At 41.9% G+C, this 17815-nt stretch overlaps 1 protein-coding gene across 2 annotated transcripts in view; it reads left to right on the top strand.

The window, feature by feature from the left end:
* SLC26A8 (solute carrier family 26 member 8) overlaps positions 1-14794 on the top strand; it is a 29844-nt gene extending 15050 nt beyond the window's left edge. For both annotated transcript variants that reach the window (XM_045013961.1, XM_045013960.1), the window contains exons 11-20: positions 953-1030; positions 2567-2662; positions 5494-5600; positions 7065-7134; positions 7881-7973; positions 8064-8198; positions 9582-9965; positions 11480-11534; positions 11675-11862; positions 14303-14794. In XM_045013961.1, coding sequence (XP_044869896.1) covers positions 953-1030; positions 2567-2662; positions 5494-5600; positions 7065-7134; positions 7881-7973; positions 8064-8198; positions 9582-9965; positions 11480-11534; positions 11675-11862; positions 14303-14524 — 1428 coding nt within the window. In that variant the 3' untranslated portion in view covers positions 14525-14794. The remainder of the gene's footprint in view (positions 1-952; positions 1031-2566; positions 2663-5493; positions 5601-7064; positions 7135-7880; positions 7974-8063; positions 8199-9581; positions 9966-11479; positions 11535-11674; positions 11863-14302) is intronic.
* Positions 14795-17815: the final 3021 nt, after the last annotated feature.

Genomic DNA, 17815 nt, shown 5'->3' on the forward strand with positions numbered 1-17815 from the left:
CCCCCCACATTCGCCGTCCCCTGACCGACCGTCCCCAGAACCTCCGCCCCATCCAACTGCCCCCTGTTCCCTGTCCCCTGACTCCCCACCCCCACCCCCCCGAGGCGCCCTGCCCCTTATCCAACCCCCTGCTCCCCATGCAGTTCAGAGCAGCAGGAGCAGCAGGCCAGAGCGCTGGCGGCATGGCGAGGTGAGGCTGCGGGGGAAGGGAGACAGCAGGCGAGAGGCTGGGAGCTAGCCGCCCTAGCCAGGAGCTCAGGGGCCGGGCAGGACAGACTCGTGGGCCTGATGTGGCCTGTGGGCCATAGTTTGCCCACTTCTGCACTAGGGCCTGGTTTTCATCCAAGCAATTTACAGACTTCTGTAAACACCATTATTCACAATTATGCCTGTGCAGTGTTAATTCCGTCCCTTTATGCTTCTGCATTAACATGCAGTCTTTAATTACATGATCACGTACTACTAGTTTTGCAATATCTATAGCAGAATACAATAGGTCATCTACTTTTGCTGTTGCTCCTGTACTAGGGCGTAATAGTGGTGGTCTTGCAATCAGAGGCACACGATTTCCTTTGCCCCTTTCCTTACTTGAAGGAGGTCTCAAATCCCCCTGCTTATACTGTTTGTGGGCAAATGGTCCTTCAGCTGAAAAGAAGAGTGTATCTGAGTGGTATACAATGTCACCAGACTCTCTCAGAATCCTCTGAGTGGGATTAGGCCAATGGGATGAGTAGCCCAGTGAAAGCTGGTGCTTCGGAGGTGGAGGGTTTGACAAAGCAATAGTACTTTTGAAGTACTATTTCCCATTGTACCGTGAAATCCTTCATTAATTTCTTACCTCAATAAGATGCGCTGCTGGTGGCTATACAATCTTTGATTTCGGAGGAGCTTAGCAGAGGAGCAACACATGGTGAGCTCCGGAATGCATCTCTAACACAATATTTGTGTTCAGTTTGCAGCACTAATTGGAGCATCCATAATGCTAGTGGTAGTGATGAAACTAGGACACTTTTTCCAGTCTCTGCCTAATGTAAGTGAATTTGAAATAGAATGTAAGTAGGCTGCTCCCATAGCTAAGCATAACACAGAAGTCTTCCAGAATGCCTTAGGGATTACACTACAGTTAACGGTTTCAAGGGATGGGACCAAACCAAAGTCACAGATTCAAAATCCCCTAAACTTTATGGGGCTGAAAATCCAGATAGAAAATTTTGCATCTCAGGCCCATTTCTGGTTGTTTAGAAAGAGCTTGATCTCACTGGCTGAACGATAAATGAAACTTCATAGCCAGAATCCAGCATTTAAAAATAAAGGTTTCACTTATTATCTTAGTCCCCTATCTTGCAAACTCTTACACCGAGTAGTCCCATTGAACTCAACAGAGTTATACACTTCCATGAAGTACTCTTAGACATAAATGTGTACGTTTTTGTAGGATTGGTGCCTTAGAGACTTCACTAAAGGACACAAAACCCTCCAACTGGAATTTGGTTTTAGTATGTCTGGCACCAGCTTGGACTTTGAGATTTATTCCAAAACCAAATGGTCTCCTAAACTGCCTCCTCCAGATCTTTCATTGCCATATGAGACTATAATAAAATATTGTTCTTTGGGGACCCATTTGTCCATTTATCTCTTAATATTTACTCTGGCTCTCCCATTCTTTTGAAAGTTTTACTTAGGGAACTGCTGAGGCCGAGCCATATTTCCCAATGTCCCTTGGCCTCTCTGTAAGGCCATGTCTTCACTAGCACTTACGTCAGCAAAACTTTTGTCACTCAGGGGTATGAAAAAAACACACCCCTGAGCGACATACATGTTGCCAGCATAAGCATTAATGTGCACAGCGCTATGTCTGCAGGAGACGCTGTCCCACCAACATAGCTACCACCATTCGTTGAGCTGGTTTTATTATGTCGACAGGAAAGCTCTCTCCCGTCTGCATGACCCAGCTACACGAGCGCTCTGACAGCAGCACAGTATTGATACAGCTGTGTCGCTGTAAGCTTGTAAGTGTAGACATGGCCTACGATGGGAAGACCAAGCCCTTTCCCAGAACTAGTTGACAAATTGGATATTACCCACCCCCGTTGCTCTTGTCTGCATTAGGAAAAAGGGGTGTTTTTGACAAATGGTGTCAGACGGCTTCCCCTGTCTGTCTATGTGTCGTCCGTGCTAGTGGAAAGCACTCCTTATAGAAGCAGTATTTTTGTGGTGGCGATGTGGCCATCCCTTAGTGTTTCAGGAGGCAAAAGCGTATTTGCAGTGGTTTATTGAAGAGTACTGCAGTGGAAGTTAACACATATTTCAACAGACAATGCAATTATATTTGCAGACATTCCTGTGAAATTAGACAAGAGATTATACACAAAATTAATATGGGTTTACAGATCAGAAGAAAATTGTTAGTTATATGTGTACACGGTAATTACTGAAATGTAGATATTTTAACACCTTAACTTAGCAGTTTATCTAGCCATGGTCTATGTATCCATTTCATAGCATGTTTAGAGTCCCATAATGAATTAACAGGAAAATAAATGCTATTTTTCTCTGACTCCCATAGGCAGTACTAGCTGCAATTGTAATGGTCAACATGTTCCCATTTCTTGAAAAATTTATGGACGTCCCCACCCTGTGGAGACAGGATAAGTATCATTTTGTAAGTGGGAAAGACTCACACAGGGATTTGGGGCGGGGAGGGCGGGGTACTTTCAGGGAAGGATGCAGAGCAAACAATTCAGGTGCTCTTGGAGAGATGGTCCCCTGATGCACAAAGGAGGTTGGATTACTGAAAGGGGATGTTTGATGCAGTGAAATAGTTTTACAAATTAACTTGCAATTATTTCAGTATAGGCAGAATTGCTTATGGCCTCAAAATGTTAGGGGAGGCAAACTGTTCAGGTACCATGTGGGTGACTTCAGGCTAGTAGAGCTGGATGTTTGTAAGGAAACAGTTCTCACCCACACCCAAGCCAGCCCACACCCTTTTTCACCTATAGATTACTTTGTATCCTATTTTTTTTTTAAAGGAACAAATATATTGAAGAAAGTTTCTCCCAAAATAAAATATATGTAATGAAAAAATCAACAACATTATCTCCACATATGTTTGAAGTAGACAAATGTTGAATGCTCAGATCCCTCAGTGATGAGTTTGGTATACATACCTAACTGATAAATAGATAAACTAGGTGTGATACCTCCTCTAGTGTCCTGCATGTTAAGGAAAGGAAACTTAGCTGAGGAGGTTTGCTTCCAGATCATACATCCTGTTTTCACTACTCTTGGCCAATGCTGTGGTTTTGGTAGCTGGGACAAGAGAGGCCCATAACTTTAGTAGCCTGTTTATATGTAAACACTATAAAACTTGAGTAACCTACTCCTTGGCAAGGCTTATAGCTGGAAACAAGATTTTCTAAAATTTTATGAACCTATATCATTTCCAGATGAACTAAAACAGCTTTTAAAAACATTTCAAAAATATATTAGCTGAACTGAAGTTTATTCAAACATATATTGGTGTAAAAGCAGCCTGTAACCTGTTGCCAGCCTCTCACTTTAACTGCAAGTTCTGCTTTTAAAAAGTGTTAGCCAAGTAGATCCACACTGTAGGTGGAAGTGTGCTCTTGGTGACTGAACTACTGAACCTATAGGAAGCAGTGTCCATTGGAGCCATGCTGTCTTCCCACCATGTGTGGACACACATCCCCTCTCCCCTCATGCAGGATTCTGAGCTCAGAGGAGCATGACGCCAATTGCCATTTGATACCTTCACATCACTGAAACCCTGTTAAGAAGGCTTGAGATTCCGACTGAACATCAACTTTTCATCCTCCTCAGATTGTGAAGACTTTGGAGTCAACCTCTATCGATACTCTCTTTGACCACTGGAAAGGATGGCGCATCTGGGTCACTTGTGCCTCCATTTCCAACAAGAGTGGTTGTGTTTTCTTCTGTTGACCAGAGCAGGGTTCTTTCCCCTGTTACTCCACTCCAGGATTTAGCACATGAGCTCCTTCTGGGAGAGACTGGGTCTTGGTACTCAAGGACTCAGTACAGTTTCTCTACCATTGGAGATGGCGCTCCAAACCCGTGTTGGGAATTCTCAGCACCCTGTCTCAGTCAGGCCTTCTCATCCTTCTAGTCCTCTTGGTGTAGGGCACAATTATGTATGCAAACTTGGATGCCCTTGTAGTTACACATAACACTGCCACTGATGTATTACGGACTTTGGATTCTGCATCCTCAAACGTATGGTACCTGTATATTTGATGGAGTAGGGGGAGTAAATCTATCAGCATTGGTAGTTTGATTCTGTGGTTGAGGTTCTGAAGCCCTGTGCTTTGATCCCTGTCTGTCACCACTTCCGGGGTAGAAATGTTCCAGGAGTGAAGTTGAGACACTTCAGCTGCTATCATTTCTAACCTCTACTTTCATACAGCAATCTAATGAGATGCAGAGAAAAGCCAGCCAGAGATGCTGTGTGGTAGGACCAGCAGCAGCCAAAGCAGGGACCTTCTGGCCTTTGGACAGTCCAGTCACAACTATAGAATGTTTTCTGACTTTCTCTGCCCTATGCTGATTGGCTATTTGCTCTAGCCCTCCACTCCCTTCTCACAGTATTTTCACCTCAGCTTCCCTTCACACCTTTTCCCCTGCCCTGTTCCCTTCTCCTTCTTTCCTCTCCCTTTTCTTTCCATTTAGCTGATCCCCTCCTAAGTAAACCCACCAAATCTCCCCTCTCAAAAATGTTGCAGAACCAACATGATGTTTGCAGCTATAACATAGTTCATTCTGCTGTGTTTGTGTAGTGCCTAGCAGTGTGTTCCTGGGCCATGACTGGGGCTCATAGGTGCTGTTGTAATATTACTACTAATATAATAATAAATCTAGATTAAGAACATAAGATAATAAGAATGGCCATACTGGGTCAGACCAAAGGTCCATCCAGCCCAGTATCCTGTCTGCTGACAGTGGCCAATGGCAGGTGCCACAGAGGGAGTGAACCTAACACGTAATGATCAAGTGATGTCTCTCCTGCCATCCATCACCACCCTCTGACAGACAGAGGCTAGGGACACCATTCCTTACCCATCCTGGCTAGTAGCCATTAATGGACTTAACCTCCATGAATTTATCCAGTTCTCTTTTAAACCCTGTTATAGTCCTAGCCTTCAACACCTCCTCAGGCAAGGAGTTCCACAAGTTGACTGTGCACTGTGTGAAGATAGTGTTTGATGGTGCTCCCGAGAAAAGTTCAACTGAAAAGTCATTAGGGCCTTTCTGAGGTTTACAGTAGCTCTGCTCAAGATAAGCCATCCCAAGTACATCTATCAGGACAGGATGCAGCTGAATTATTGGTTTGACTGAGTGAATGCTGCTGTCTTTGGTGGCTGAGATGGAACAGGTTACATGGGGGCACTGTTTATGTGTTCTACTTGTTTGAGCTTTTCAGCAGCTAATATTGTCCTCCCTGCCTCTTATTCAAAGGTTATTTGGATTGTGACTTTTGCAGCCGTTCTGTGTCTTGGTCTTGATATCGGCTTGATCATCGCAATGGGATTCACCTTCTTCATCATCACTGTTAGGTCACACAGGTACCGGGTCTTGTTACCCTCAGAGCAGGGCACTGAGTTTACCTGAAGTTGTTATTTTGGGAATAGCAGTATGTCACAGTCCAGTACAGAAGTGGTTTTGTGCTTGTGGGGTAAACCCTTTGGTTAATGTTTTTCTCAGGTCTAATGATTTCGCATCTGTGCATGAACTGGTACATTTTTGGGAATTTAACCTCCTAGCCTAGCTGATGGACTATCCATTTGAGCCTCTGGAAAGGGTGCCTCTGTCACCTGACTAAAGACCATTTATTGTGACAATAACATCAGCCAGGAGATTCAGCGAACTGCTCGCTTTAATCACCTACCCTCCATACACAGTCTTCCATAAGAATAAGGTGGTACACTGTGTCCTCATTCCAAGATTATCCCTAAAGTGGTCATTGATATTCACCTGACTCAGTCCATCAACGTATCTTTCTTCTCACTAAATGCATTCACTGCCAGGGGAGATCAGCTTACTCAAGATCAACATTAACTGGACCCTTCTCTACTCCTGTAACAGAACAAAACTCTTCTGTAAAATCTCCCCACACCCCCCCTCTCCTCCCAGTTATTTAAGGTTTACATTGATAGACTTATGGAGCAGATTATTTCTTCCCAGTGATTATCAAAGGACATTAAATTCTGTACAGAGACATGCTATGAGCTAGCAGGTATCCCAGTCCTTTAAAAGTATCAGAACACATTTATTGAGTCATAGAGTTTAAGGCCAAAAGGGACCACCAGATCCTCAAGTCTGACCTTCTGTATATCCCAAGCCACTAAATACCATCCAGCCACCCCCATACCAGGCTAATAACCAGAATTAGACCAAAGTATTACAGCCCTCAGTTGAATTGATCCAAAATGGCTTCTAAGGCATTCCTTTAGAATGTCACAGTTATGAAAATATTTCAAGTTGCGACATGGAAGTTAGCTCATACTTCTGTGCAGCATCATTTTCGTGACCTAGCCTTGACATCCAATGAGCACCTTTGGAGAGTAGTTCTGGATAGCTATTCATTTAAATATCCTCCCCATTCATACCATGTTGGCAGTTTGTTACTGCTTGTGAATTTCCCAAAAGTGGGGATGTGTACTGACAATACTCTAAAGCATGAGAAAAGTTACCAGGAAATGGATTTCTTTGAGTACAGTGTCACTACACACTGACACTAGTCACCCTCTAGATCCTTCTTCCTCACTTCTTTGGAGAATATATTGGATTTGTGGGAGGGAGAGACTACATGCCTTCTTACATACCCTTGCCTGGAGTGTTCCCTGGCTTGAAACAGAGCTTTCTAGAGGGTTCAAAGTTTGATGTGAAGGGTACGGGTGCTTGGGTGTCACACCCCCAAAGCCACAGCTGGTGTACCCAATAAAGAAGATAGGGACAGGGACCAAAATATTGGATGGTGCTGGTTCTTCTCTCTACTCTAAGGAAATCTAATAAACACCTTGTTTCAGAATGAAGATTGTGATGCTGGGCCAGATTCCAAACACGGATCTATACAGAAGTTTATCTGACTACAAAGCAGTAAGAGAAAAAAACTAATACCCAGTCCCTCTCTGTAATCCAGTTTCTTCACTTGGACACCTGTGAGTGATCCATCAGATTCCATTTATTCACTTCAAGCCTTGAAAATCTGTAAGGATCTTTGTATATTGGCAGTGAAGAGTGATACGAATTGAGCAAAGATAGGGAGATTGGTCTGACTTGTCACTTTGGGAGCTCATTCTATTGATACAGGCTCCACCAGTAATGAAAGGCTTGCTCCCTGTCATTGCTGGAACTATACAGAATTTATTGCTGATCTGCTGTCCTCAGTCAGGTCATGTCTACACTAGGAAAATGACCCATTTTTCACAACAGATGTCAATAATGACTGTGTCTGTGTGACAGATTTTTGTTACCAATTCGCCATTGGATTGTGACATCTGTACTAGAATTTCTTAAAAATTCTTCTGGCAGTGGTATCAAGAGCAGGGCACTGGTATTTTTACCATAATGTTGTTGACCCTACTGTATGCGGATCTGGATAATGCTGTGGTGAACAGCATTGTCTACATTAGTACTCCCCTTATTGCTGAACTCATGGAGCTGCAAAGGTGGGAGAACTTAAAAAAAAAGTTTGGTGTAGACAAGCTGTAGGGTATTTTCACTAATGAGTTTTAAAAACAATGTGGCTTGTCCTGGTCAGAGGAGACCCATTGTCAATGTCAGCCCTGGATCATTTTTCTAGCATAGGTACAAACCTCAGAGACTCCGGTTTTGTCTTCCAGGCAGCAGAGATTGAAGGTGTGAAAATCTTCCAGTGTTGTTCCTCCATCTCCTTTGCAAATATGAGACACTTCAAAGGCTACTTGTTACAGAAGGTAAACACCACTTTTCCAATTGCCATCAGCTTCTGAACTCCTCCATTGGAAGCACACAACCCTCTCTGATACATGGTCTGTCTTTTTCAGATGGATGTGAAAGCAGTGCCCCTCGATGAAAATGAAATGAGAGCTTTAATCTCAGTTAGTCTGTCTAGCACTGGATTGGAGAGAAAGGATTTGAAGTGTGCTTGTGTTTGCGATCCACCTGAGCTATTACCCAGGGTCAGCTACCTTTTTTTTTTTTTAAATAATTATCTAGCCAGGGCACCCAGACTTTGTGAAACTGAGGGCCATGTCATTAGCTTGCCTGATGGCCATACCTAATTGCATATATATTTGCAAACCAAAAATAAGCAAGTACAACCCTTATATTTGCTCTCAACCCTTATATTTGTTTATATCTTCCATGGTAGATTAATTGAAATTTTGCTTGTTGGTTGAATTGACCAGCAGTGGGAAAACCCAACATGTTTACCTTCCTTTCTGGAGCTGAAAGAACTAACTTTGTCAGATGCCTCAATAGGGGTTTGCTTTCCTTTTCCCATCAAAGACTGTCTTTGGCTGCCTGAAGAATTCTAGCCACTCCTAATGTGAGATACCCACAAATGCATGATCACTAAATACGTCAAATCCTACCAGTCACAGTCTCCGTGATCAGAGGATTTCTCCTCTCCTTATGACAAACTCTATTGAATGACTTCTGTACAGCCAGTCGCATGCCCCATAATCGGAATTTGACAGTGTCATAAGCAAATGGATGGAAGAGGCTTCCGCAATATTCTTAATTCTCTAAATTATCCAATGTACTTTGTAAAAGATAACAAAAGCCCCTTGTGGGGAAGCAGTTTTGGAAGGATGGGCAGGACTGAGATTCTGAAGGAAGTCTGTGATCGCTTTGAGCTGCCATCTTCTTCCAAAGTGCCAAGCTGCAGTGTGTGAACCTTTCAGCTGCTTTAACTCTTTTTTTAGTGTAAAAGCCAAACTTGGAGCTATTCAGTATTCCAAACTTAACTTTTTTTAAAAGGAATTGAGTTAAAATTATTGGCTGGGTGACAAACTACTGCTGAAAAGGCAGCTAGGCTTAGAAGGGGCAGGGAGTGGAGAGACCAAGGAACCATCACAAGAAAGGGTTGGGTTTAAAAATTAAATAACAAAAGCATATATTCAAACTGTTAAGGAAAAAAATGATAACCTCTTCTCTGTTTTCTCATCACTTTATCTTAGGAACTGCTTTTCATAGGGGAAGAATATGGTGCATAAAACCTCATAAAACTGCTTCTGTTTTAAAAAATGGAATATAAAATTAGTGGCCCACATTCCAATGGTAATAAGCAACTCCAAGATGTGCAGGACTAGGTTAACACAGCACTTCCAGGGTAGTTGAAGGTACTCTGCTGACCACAACCAAGACTTGCATCAGTCTCCTACTAATTTATGTACTGTTGTGGCTTAGTGCTATATTTAGCATAAGTTCAAAGGTATTTCTATCATGAGAGAGGAAAGATATCAAATGATTTACCATGCAGTCATAACTGCAGCAAGAGAAATTCTACCTTCTCGACACAATTCTCTTAACTGTCTTTATTCTCCACTTGACCATTCTAGATACCCTACACTGAGAAACTGGTGAAGCGACTTCATAGGGATAACGAGTCTTCATCGTCTTCCCTGAATTTGATACGTTGGTCAAAGTTTGAAAGGAAGCACAGTTCTGGGACTCTCACAACAGGAATGTCGCAAACACAGCATGCTCAGTCCACAGCCATCAGGCTCAGGGCAGCAAGACCTGAGACTGGAAAGAAGAAGGATGAAGGAAAGAGGATATGGAATTCTTCAGACCTTGGAGTAGATACTTCCACAACACTATTGTGCCAGGAACCAGTACAGTTGCAGTCCACAGAGTTTTCAACATATCCAGTCCACACTATTATTTTAGACTTCAGCATGGTGCAGTTTGTGGATTTGCAAGCTTCAGATTTACTGAGGCAGGCAAGTCACTTCAGTGCATGTAAAAGCAGAAACTGAAGTTTGCCCAACATCAGATGCTTCCCATTACCCTAAAGTTACCTATTATATAAGCACCTGTACCTGTTCCTATTGACTTTAATGGGAGCAAGACCGATCTTTGTATTTTCACAAATGTGTAATTTTGAAGATCCACATATATTCCCTGGCTGTTGTTTAAAGCTACACTGTAGATCTAAAAAACACATGCAAAATGCCCTTTCCTGAGTCACTAATAATATCTCAGACTATTTCAACTCAAATCACCTTTTTAATCTCTCATTTAATTTTCCCTATTTCTGCTGTTTGTTTTTTCCCCTTCACACAGCAAACTGGAAGCTTTGGCATATTTAGGTAGTGCTGCGTGCCTGTTGTTTTGGAACTTCAGTGCTTTGTTTGTACTTCATTACAGCTTCCAGGAGGAAATCCTGTTTGGGACACTCAAAGTGCTGATTCTTGTTTCCAAAGTAGGAGAGGCTCAACTCTCTTATTCCCTGAGATGTTTTATTTAAAATGTTGGGATATCCCTTATTGTAAGTTAGCATGTTCTTACATGAAGTCTTTGTCTCTAGCACACGTGAGCATTTTTGGTTTGTCTGGACATTTAAGGGTTATCTTAGTCCTAGACAAAAAGAGTAGATATAAAAATGTCTGTTCTCTCTGTTGGCATTGGTTTGTTATAGTTGTTCATTGCAGCCTTATCTACTTTTTCTTTGGGACATCTCTTTAGCTTCAAGTGAAAATCCTGGCAGATAGTATCTTTAGAGAAAATAAGTTACCTGTAGCTGTACTTCTCTGAAGATACCGTGTCAATGGGATCCTCACCTGATTCTCCTCAGATATTAAAGATTATCTTTTAACAAGTTTCTCTACTTACACTTGACCTGGATTTTCAAAAGCAACTGAAGGACAACTAATGATTTTAAGGGCCTCAATTTTGAGGTGCCCAACTTCAGGCACCTTAATTATAAAGGGACCCGACTTTCATGGTATGCCCTGTAAAATCAGGGGCCTTTTAAAATTAAAGTGTCTCAAGATGGGCACCCAGAAACAGAGGCACTCAAACTTACTGCTTTTGTTTGAAAATGTAGGTCCTTATTTCCATTGTTTACTCTGGGGCATATTTTGTGTGCACACACATGTGTGGGCATTGAATCATTTCCAGTTGGCTTAATATGGGAGCTCCACGTGCTGTACAATCAAAGCAACTGATCTGAATACTGGGAAGGCTAAATTTATATCCTACAGACTGTGGTACATGATGTCCAATATGAGACCTGGCTCTCTGGAGTCAGAATTCTTTGAACTATGAGAGTTCTGCAGGTCTTGCACTGACCTAAGACCCCGGATTAAATCTTCTAGAAGAATGGTATCTTTAGAGAAGCAGAGTTATAAGCAAAAGCTTTTTCCCCCTTGTATGTCCTGCCTTCTGGTGCCAGGGCCATTCCTGCATAGAGCATGAGAGTGGCACTGATATTAATATGGGATTCTCTCTACAGATGTTCCACATGTTTCAGAATATTGGCATTTCGGTCCTGATCGCCAGCTGCCACCGTGAGTATTGTATGGGCAATGCTGTATTTAACCACTTTTTGTAAGAAAAAGATAAATTTTAAACCTTGGTGAAATGCTTTAACTGTGCTCCTTCGTGTGACCCTGTCTGCATTGGTGGTGTTTTTTGTTTTGTTTTACAGTCTCTGTAATAGCAATCTTTGAGAAGAATGATTTCTTTGATGACTGTGTCACCAAAGCACGGTTCTTTCTAACGCTGCATGATGCTGTGCTGGCCGCTTTGGAACAGAATCAAAGGCCAGAGACTGTGGCACTCAGCATTGGACAGCCTGACCAGGAGTTAGATGAAGGGCTCACAGAAGAACAGAAGGTGTGGTACTCAGTTTAAATCTAGATGCTGCCTAGTGATCCTACAAGGATTTTAAGGTGTAAACATAGAAAGGCAGTTTGAGCTAGGGGAATGAGTATGGGCATATGGTAGCCTAGGGACTCCTGGGTTCTAATCCCATCTCTTACATTGACTCCCTCTGTGATCTTGGGAAAGTTACTTAATCAGTCTGTCCCTCAGTTTCCTCACCTGTAAAATGAGGACAATAATACTACGCTATGGTATAGCCTTTTGTATTAATTAATGTTTGTAGAGCAGTTTTGAAGATGTATAGTGCTGTGACCAGGTGCCTTTTGCAGTTTGATTTAAAACAAATTCTACACACTGTGTAAAGTCAAACTTATCCCCTTCCTGGGGATTGGCTTTAACAAAGAAATTAACAATAAGATAAAGTTCTGTTAAAATCTTTTCCCGAGCTTGGCTGCTCTTAGGATTCCTACCTCAGAGACTGCTTAGCCCACAACCTAAATTCTCTCCCTCCAAAAAACCTCTGCTAGCTCTCTGATATGCAGTTGATATAATGAACCATTTGCGGTATTGAGTCATCAGAAACCACTTAATCCATTCCCAGCAGGATCAAAATGTGCTAGCAAAGTATAGCTGTTTCAGGAAAACAGTACGACCCTGTAACAGGTTATATGTATATGCTAAACATTATTAAACCCCAATGAGTGAGAGGAAAGGCCTGATTCTTCTGTCACATTAGTGTAAATCACAAGCATGAAAGTCAATGGATTTACACTAGTATAAAAGTGGTGTTAGTGAGGAGAATTGGACCCAAATTGTTTAGGGTCATATAGGAGTAATGGCATGAAACTAAGCAAAGATAAATTTAGAATGAATACCAGAAAAAGTTCCTACTGATCAGTTCTGTCAGCAGCATATCACTAGAGAATATATTGTTGAGGAAGAATCATGCCTTGACTGTGGGCTATGTTGGGTGACAGAGAGGGGGACTCAGTCTGAAAAGTCTTTTCATCTTTATACTCTGATCTACAGAATTAAGGTAAATCAACTGGACTAAACATTTTCATGTGTTGTCACATTACACCCTCAACTGCTGACGTTAAAACTGACTAAGAAGCTGGCTAACTGAGATTCCACTTGGGTTCTCGCCAGGTTTCAAATAATAATATTTGTAAAGTAGTACTCAAGTGCTGAGTATTAACCAATTAATTATCACAGGAATGACTTATCTACTTTCCCTGGTAGATAATTAGGTAAGTATTATTCTTTAAAGATCATATCAGAGCAGGTTTCATAGTCCTTAAAAAATATTCACAGTGGCTAAGGGTGGCGGGAAATATTTTGGATATTAGAAGTCAGTCCCTATTTTCCATACGCTCTGATTTTCCCAGAAAAAAAAATCCTTTAGAAATTAAATTCACCTTGCTTAAATTCAAACCAAAGATGAATTTTGGAAAATTTTCTGTTCACTGTAGGCCAAATCCTGAAGTCTTTGATTTGGGCAAAACTCGCACTGAAGTCAGTGGAAGTTTTGCCTGCTGAAAGCCTTCAGAATTTTGGCTTATCTCACTGACAACAGTACAATGCGTTATTGTCTTGCAATGAAGACCACTCGTATTCAGGAAAGATACCTTGACACTTCTGAAAAATCAAGGAACTAATCCCATCATCCTTGCCTACTTAGATAAATTCAGCGTCCCTTCACTTATCCTGCAATTTCAATTAGATGCAGCATTTTTTTTCCACTTCCCTTCCTAAACTGTTGTATACTATTGATGCGTGCTGTTAGACAACTAACCCCTGGCCTATACTACAGAATTACTTCAGTATAAGTACTCAGGGGTGTAAATAATTCACCCTGGAGCGATATCGTTATACTGACCTGAGCGCCGGTATAGACAGCACTATGTTGGTGGGAGATCTTCTTCCGCCAACATAGCTCTTGCCTCTCGCGGAGGTGGATTATCCTGTCAGTGTAACGCATCTTCATGAATGTGCTACAGCAGACAGTGTTTTAAGTGTAGACCTGCCCTCACTCCTGCTTTCCCCCCACAAGAGGTTGCTGCCCTTTATTGGTTGGTAAAGTGACCGCTATGTATGTATAGTTTGTGGTGCCACCTTGGGATCTTTTTGGACGAAAAGTACAATGGAAGTGTAAGACAATATTATTATTAGGGTGAAATACATTATTTTTTGTGTATGTTGGCAGGGGGTGAACCAGTATGTGAGTTATGGCGAAGATGGTCTTGGTGGTGACATAATTTTAATGCGTCTCCTCTTGGCTGCTAGATCAAGGACCCTGTCAGGGGAATTCAGAAGTTTTATTCTTTTCTAAATTATTGCTGGATCCACTTCAGTCTTATCAAGGAATATGCAAGGGAGCAGGGGGGCTTTTCATTCCAATATCTCACGCATTGTGCCGCTCACTAGAAGGCATTGATTGTGTGTGTTTCAGGAGAGAAGTCTGCACTCTGGTAACAACAAAGATATTTCCTCTTTAAAGACTACCAGGAGCGAACTCTTAAATGAAGAGCCGATATCCGATCTCTTCCGCACATATTCACTCCAGAGTGAAACAGAGATGAACGTATTCCAACAGTATGATGCTCCACCCCCTGAGCCAGGTGACAGAGATGAGGAGTGGGAGCAGAAGTGGAAATATGCCAGAGATCCCTGAGATGCACAAGAACTGACAGGGAATCCTAGTCCAGTATATGGGGAGAGGTGCTGATATAGCACAGTTCAAGTAGTTCTTGCCTGCATTTTGGTGGGGTTTTTTGCCTTTGTCTCTTTCAAAGTTATTGAAGTAGCCAACTAGTCAGTCCATCCAATGGTTCTGCTGGTTTAAGGAAACTAGCACAGTTTATGAAGTTACCTTTCAGGACTTTCAAACAGAGGGACTATTTAGCAGCTATTTTAACCTTTGTAGTGAATTAACTATAAAACTTGGAACCATTAAATTAATTTTTACATGTTTCTGAAATTCTTTGTAGTTTTTTAAATATCCTCAAACACGGCACATCTTTTGCATGTTGTTTTTTTAGGGACTAAATCTCGTTTGCAGTTTTCAGCAGATTACACACATGTTATTTCATTAACCTCAGATGCATGCAAAATGAGGTGACACTATTGAACAGTGTTTCTCAACCTTTTTTGATACCAGGGCTTGCTGCCTTCCTAAATCGTGTCAGGGAGATCTCAGGGACCGGCGCCAGTCCATGGACTTGGTCATTGAGAAATACTGCTCTATAAGGAAGCATGTCATCACTGATACTTTGCTAAAGTTGCCTAGTGTATTCAGTAAAAACTCAATACTTTGACTTTTTTTTCCAGTCCTGCTAATACCTCCTGCCAGTGAATTATGTTATTTGCTTCTCTTTTTGGTAGACATTCACTGAGACCGCAACAAATGGAGACATTTAGTTCAGTTTCATTATTAAGAGATGAAAAAATGGCTTCTTTAGAATAAGATATAGGTGGCAAGTGGACAAAAACAAACTTCTCAGTTGTATTATCTGAGTACCAGCCTTTTACTCAATAGACTGGTGAAACTGTGACATCACCATAATGGCGCATGGTGGGGTTTTATTTGGAACAGGAGCAGTCTTGCTATATCAGGGATGCACATCCCAAGACCCTACCATGTGCACATTCAGGAAATTCTTCCCTGGCCTCAGTACCTAGAGTGAGGACCGAGGGTGAAATTCATCAGCACAAGGTCCATGTACCATTTAAGTCCCTTTATGAGACCATAAATTAGATTTAAACAATGCATAGTCCCTGTACTGGTCCTGTGCTCCAGCATGAATTTCACTCTGTGAGAGCATCTCCAGCCTCTGCTGTGTGCATGGTGCAGTTTCTCCATGTGGTGCAGTAGCAGGGAGACTATATAGGACTCTTACAATGCTGGGCTGTTCCTGCTGGTTAAGTTTTAACTATATGTGGGTGCATAGAAATGTTAATATTTAATTATTTGTAATGTCACTTGCATTAGTAAATCATCCAGACTTTTTCAATTGAAATTCGTACGGCTTCCAGGGAGTTCCTGGAGGAGGGACATTGTACTGTATCTGCGTAAGGTGAAACGGTAAAAGGTTTTAAAAACAATATTTGTGTGCATTCTTACAGTGGAAGAAGCTTTCAGTCTCACAGCTCTGATACTTTGAATGGAGCTTTCAATTCTTCCTGTCTTTCTAACAGTGTTGAGTAACTCTCATAGTACACAGGCTTCCCTTGTGGTGTTTCTGTACAGTGGCTTCAAGTCAAGTCCCTTCGTGAGTGGCAGCTCCAATCAAAACAGAGCAATACAAAATTTACAACAAGCAAGGCCTTAATTTTCAGAATCTATGAGTTGTACTGTGGCATCCTTGACTTAAGATGAGTGATGCTACTAGCCCTTTGCAATGCAAAGAGCCTTCCCATTGCAAATTTGGGAGGAGTACTCTTGGCCTGTTAACCACCCTTGTAAAGAATAAACAATACCAGCAGCAAAGGTTTGACTATGCCCTTTCTCCACAACTGGTGCACTGATGTGCTAACTTCAAACAGCAACATGATTTAAAAACAGTTCTAAAATATATGTGTATTAATTATGCAAGGCATGTACTTTTCAGTTAGTGGGAGTCCAGGCACTTTCTTATTTCCTGGTCTTTTTCTTGTCTAGTCATTGCAATGCCTTAACGCTAATCCCAAAACAGTGCACAAGGTTCCTGTGTTTAACCAAGGTGCACATATCACCCAGTAGAGTTTTGTGGTGTGAGAAAGCATGTACCTTGCACCAGAAGACTCCACCTATACCACTTAAAAGGCAGGGCAATGGAAGTCAGGGTCCAAAGGTCTGTCTACACAATCATATGCTTGTAACCAGGTTGTGACAGTCTCATCTGACCCAGTTACAACAAACACAGTTGTGTTTTGTTGACACTACAACTTTTTTCACACATCACCATGAACTATGTATGTGCTACCATGCTGTTTAACTGTTTGTATCGTGTGCTGGGGAAGTCTGGACAGGGCACCTAAATAGGAGATTCAGGTCCTGAATTTCTATTGCTTTGTATAATATAGTAATTTAGACCAATGCAAAGAGGGTGTCAAATGCCACCAGAGCAGAATAAACTGAATAAATGACTACACCAGTGAAAAGGCAATACAGAGGCCCCACACTGGCTGGCAGCAGAAATTCATGCAGCAATGCACTCTAGTACCGGTATGTCATACTGCACAGGGAGCTGGGAGGAAGGAGGACCACTCAAACCAGTTACACACAGGCATAGCTAGAGGGCCATCTACACTGTTTAAAAAAATCAGTGCCAAACTGGTGACAGAAAGAAAACCACATCTTTGCCTAAGCTGCTGGAAATCTGAAAGAAAGGTGGCTACCATGGTTACTAACAGACTATTGATCAAGTTGTGTGTGAACACACATCTTGTTTAGACCAAGCGTGCCAGTCACTGGTTACAAATGCAGGAACAGCAGACCCTATTGCAGGAGTAGGGCCGCACTGTGCCATCAGATGTACAGTATGGTATAGAGCAGGGGTAGGCAACCTATGGCACAGGTGCCAAAGGCAGCATGCGAGCTGATTTTCAGTGGCACTCACACTGCCCGGGTCCTGGCCACTGGTCCAGGGGGCTCTGCATTTTAATTTAATTTTAAATGAAGCTTCTTAAACATTTTAAAAACCATATTTACTTTACATACAACAATAGTTTAGTTATATATTATAGACGTATAGAAAGAGACCTTCTAAAAACATTAACATGTATTACCGGCACGTGAAACCTTAAATTAGAGTGAATAAATGAAGACTCGGCACACCACTCCTGAAAGGTTGCCGGCCCCTGCTATAGAGATTAAAGAGACCAGTACATACATTTATTTAATAGACCAGAAGCTAAATTTTTGTAAGGAAATAGATTTGGGATCCCAGGGGCTTGTAATAAGCAACAACAAAACAACAACTTT

Source organism: Mauremys mutica, chromosome 4, assembly GCF_020497125.1.
Source record: "Mauremys mutica isolate MM-2020 ecotype Southern chromosome 4, ASM2049712v1, whole genome shotgun sequence".
NCBI classification, from domain to species: Eukaryota; Metazoa; Chordata; order Testudines; family Geoemydidae; genus Mauremys; species Mauremys mutica.